This window comes from Trifolium pratense, linkage group LG2, assembly GCF_020283565.1.
Source record: "Trifolium pratense cultivar HEN17-A07 linkage group LG2, ARS_RC_1.1, whole genome shotgun sequence".
NCBI classification, from domain to species: Eukaryota; Viridiplantae; Streptophyta; class Magnoliopsida; order Fabales; family Fabaceae; genus Trifolium; species Trifolium pratense.
Genome location: NC_060060.1, coordinates 70,286,822 through 70,291,290, shown reverse-complemented (window position 1 = coordinate 70,291,290; position 4,469 = coordinate 70,286,822). Strand labels below are relative to the sequence as shown.

The following is a 4,469-nucleotide window of genomic DNA, read 5'->3' as shown; positions in this document are numbered from 1 at the left end:
ATATAACAAATTAATTCATATGGCTTAGTGGTAAATCTAATAAGAATTGTAAGTAAAAGGTTAAGGGTTCGATTCCTACTAAAAAAATTTTTAGCATTTTTCTACTAATGTTTTTTAATAAAGACACAAAATAACCCTGAATTGATTATGTGTCAGAAAATGAAAAAGGGGCCAATTAGGAATTTCATAGGTAATTTCTTTTCTTATATAGTAGATTTTGAGTTGTACAAAATTGAAGGTACACACAAGTCTTTACTTTACGGTTTCTAAGTTTCGATACATACAAGTCCGCCGTGGTACTTCCTATTTATTTCACTCACCCTCATCCTTCCGCCATTCAACGCGACGTGGCGTTTAGGGTCTGCTTGAAACGACGACGTTTGTTCCTTCTTGTATGTTCCTCTGAAATCACAAACGGAGTTTTGTTATTAAAGAAAACCCCTACGATTGCTCCCTCAATTTCTTGTTTGTTCTACCAATTGCTGAAACCAGGTAATAATAATCACTAATTTCCCTGCCATTTTTGTCGAATGTTTTTGTATATTTATTTCATATATGATACTTAATGCTGGTTAGTTAATATTTTTTGTTGCATGCTTATTGTTTGTATTAATGTGTGTTACACTAGAATGAGGTACTAAACTTGGTGCCTGAAATTTGAAACCAGTTTTGTCAATTTGTGGCATGCTATAGCGCCATAGCGTAGCGTCGTCATTTTAACAATCAGTCATTGTTCTGTGATTTAGTATAAAATGTTCTCGAATAGCGATTATATCAAGCATTTTGGTGTAGCAGAATTTGAACAAAACACTATTTTCCGGGAGTCTGCAATTGACTGTGCTAGTTGAAAATAAGTGATTATTGTTATCATCTTGGTGTGATATTTCTGGCTGCAGTGTGGCTGCTATACCGAGTACAATGGATTCAATGCAAATAGTTACAATGCGCTATGTTCAATACTCATAATCTTAAAATGGTTTTACATTATGAAATATGCTAGTTTTGAGCGAATGGTTTGTTGTTGTACTCTTGTATAGAGCTTTCCTTTATAGCTAGAGTAATTTTTGAATGAAGAATTGATCTACATGTTTGATGTTTCACTATTGATTAATGCTAATAAACTGTTTGATGAGATGTCGATTTTACTTTGATGTTAAATTGTGACTGCAAGGAAACTGTAGATTCTTGTCGGTTCTCTTGTGTGCCTGGGGAACAAGGGGTCCTAATTACAGAATGCTATAATACATGTTTGTTATTACTGTTAATTTTATGAATGTAACTAAATATCAGGCTAAACAATGAGTGGACACTTTTGAGTATACATTTCACCAGGATAATTTTCTTTTGCTTTACTCTTTAACGTGTGTTATTTAGGTGTGTTTTAGGCTTCTTATTATGACATGTTTAAGAATTAGAAGTAGTGTTGTCAAATATCGGCCATGGTGGATATCAGTAGTGGATTTTTGGCTCCGCTATGGCTTTGTGAAGGATGGTGGCGCCACATACCGGCTGGTATGACGGGATTGTGGATCTCCGCCATGGTCTTCCATCCGCCATCGACAACACTGATTAGAAGGGTTCATGTAAGGCAATTAGTATTTTAATCTTTGATGGGGGATGTCATAGGATTGGAGATTGGAATCACTGGTTGAGTATTATAGACTGTTGAATACCAATAATGCATATTGGTAAATGAGGAAAAGGGACTGATATACAATAAAATAAAGAAATATAGAAGCAAAATAGACTGTGGAGAGAGATGTGAGAAGAAAGTAAGTATAATAAGTATTTAGGGAATGAAATATTGATAGGATGAGAATAGATACTGAAGTTGGGTCATGAAGTTTTGAACAACTGAACATGCAGAAATATTGAAGAGCAGAAACTATAGGAATTTTATTTTGCAGATATAAATTATTTGGATAACAAACTAAAAATGCCTTCTCTGATATGTCTTTAATAAGAACAGAGTTATACCTTTTCAAAAAAAAAGAACAGAGTTATAGTTTCTTAGTCTATCTTCTGTAGATGCTGGTTTAAGGAATCTGGCTCACGATCAGTGTTGTTAATGATGGATGGTTTAATTATTTAAGGAATCTGGCTCACTATTAGTGTTGTTGATGGTGGATGACATAATATGGTGGAAGGCTAAAAATCCGCCATATAAACTCGCCATGGCAGGCCGGTATTCCTTCACAGATAGCCTATCAGGGTTGACAAATACTCCGCCGTGCCATGAAGGCCATTTGACCACACTGCTCACTATCCTACCGGTCATGTTTAAAAATTTTGTTTCCATTTCTGTCACAGCAATGACAGCATAATTGTCTGTATATTTTTTTCTTCCTTCTATTTAATTTTACTGCACTTTTATAAAAAACTTTGAAGATATTCAATGTCTTTGGTCATCTATTTCACTCAGTTAATATTTTCTTTTACATGCACATCCATCTTCAGTGTATTTGATTGTCTGCAATTTTTTTATGACAGGAAAGGAGCTGATATGCATCTTTGCTTACACATTACAGACAAATCCTGACTTAGGGTATTTTCATAGTGTTCTGAGTTATATCTTCCTTCTTCTTGCCTTTCATTCTGCTCATGAACCCTATGCAAGAGATAAGCACAACAAAAGCCACATCAAAGCTACAACGAAGGGCAAAAGGCAAAAAGAAGAGGGGTCTAAATGATGTTCAAGTAGCAGAAACACCATCAGAATTCTCATTTGCTATAGCCAAAACTGCAGTTTCTCAGATTTGCCAGTCAGTTGGCTACAGAAGATCCAAATATGATGCTCTTGAAGCCTTAACTAGTGTTACTACCAAATATCTCGAAGCCATTGCAAGATCAGCTGCCTCTTTTGCTAATGCATCCAATCGTACGGACTCCAATCTCTTTGATCTCATCAACAGCATTCATGATCTGTCTTCAGTTCGAGGATTTCCTGGTGGTTCAAAAATGCACACAAGTAACCTGCTGAGGTCTGCACCTCTAAAAGACATTGTGGATTTTGTCAAATTTTCCAAAGAAGTGCCATTTTCCAAACCAATTCTATCAAAAAATACTCATGGAAGTCAAAATCCAGAAATAACCATTGATTCTTGCCCATCAATAGATTGCTCTAAGAATGCTAAAATACAATGTTTGCATATACCAAGATGGCTCCCAGATTTTCCTAGCGAAAGCTTATACAAAAAACGGGTTTTGGTTAATGAGAGGAAATGTGGTGAGAAATTGTGGGAACATTCACTTGCCATGGAAGATTGCAGAGGTAACACGGAGGCAAACAGCGGCATGTTAAAGAGCAACAATGACATTAATGAAAAAGAAGAGAAAGACACCAGGATGGAATTGGCAAAGGGAAGAGAAAGGGTGAAATTTAAATTTGGAAAGGAGGAAGAGAAGCAAATTGGGTTGGGTATGAATATGATGAATGGGGTATGTAAAGGAAGGAAAAGAGTGTCTTGGAGTCATTACAAAATCAATGACTGTATGGATAATGAAAATGAAGATGAAAGGAATGCATTAAAGAGTGAGATGAGATAGCATATGATTGTTATGGAAATTATTTTGGAGACTATTCTTCATGGATTAGCATTTTTCAGGACTGGCCCTACCTACTCTAAAGCTACTTACTACAGTTTTTTTTATAGTATAATATTTTTTAATATATACTTATAATCCGCATTTATGTGCTGAATTGTTAACAGTGGTTCAGCGGATTGCAACTTTATCGATGTGTATGAGGTCCAAGGATTGAATCTGGCGTGAGGCAATTATTTTCAATTTCAACTCCATTTTGTGTCATATTTTAAGAAAAAATGCACAAAAATCACAATACTACTCTTCCTAGTTCCTAGGATCAAACACATGGTTGCTTGTTTCCACCATAATGCATAACCAATTCAACTGTGTTGAGGTTGACAATATTTACGGCGTTTAGTTAAATTTAATCAATCAAGTTAAATATATTTTGGTTCTTACAAAATGATAATTTTAAGTTTAGTTCTTAATTTTATTTTATTTTTAGTTTGTTTAACAATTATTCAGCACTCAGTTTTCTGTGTATTTTTTAATAATTTTTCGTAGGTATGTTTAAAATATCATAAAAAATTCTTCCACAAATAGCGAGCTCAAAATTTAATTTCTATGTTATAACTTTTGTTATTTTTATTTTGAACTTTTTTCGTTTTAAAAATCCATATTTAATTTATCTCATGTTTAAATATTCTAAATTTTGGTAAATAAATTTTATATGATATTTTAAACATTGTTGTAATTGCCTTGAAATTTATGATCAAAAGACATAAGGTCTGCCTCTAGCGCTAGACGCGTGTTAGTTCGCGTGCTTGGATTTGCCCCTACCTCTTGCGTTAGGCGCAGGGAGGGCTGCTCGCGCGAGTCTATATATAGACTGCTCATTTTTTGGTTTTTTTAACAGGGTTTTAGGGTTTCTTAAGCCAACATTC

General features: G+C 34.5%; 1 protein-coding gene across 1 annotated transcript; it reads left to right on the top strand.

Annotated features, from left to right (window-relative positions):
• Positions 1 to 233: 233 nt before the first annotated feature.
• On the top strand, positions 234 to 3,807 carry LOC123908510 (transcription initiation factor TFIID subunit 8). The gene is made up of 2 exons (XM_045959165.1): positions 234 to 492; positions 2,491 to 3,807. The coding sequence occupies exon 2, from the start codon at positions 2,602 to 2,604 to the stop codon at positions 3,544 to 3,546; it is 945 nt and encodes a 314-aa protein (XP_045815121.1). The 5' UTR covers positions 234 to 492; positions 2,491 to 2,601; the 3' UTR covers positions 3,547 to 3,807.
• Positions 3,808 to 4,469: the final 662 nt, after the last annotated feature.

What these genes read in the sequence shown, in the direction of transcription:
- LOC123908510 (XM_045959165.1), top strand. Translation starts at nt 2,602, where the DNA reads ATGAACCCTATGCAAGAGATAAGCACAACAAAAGCCACATCAAAGCTA.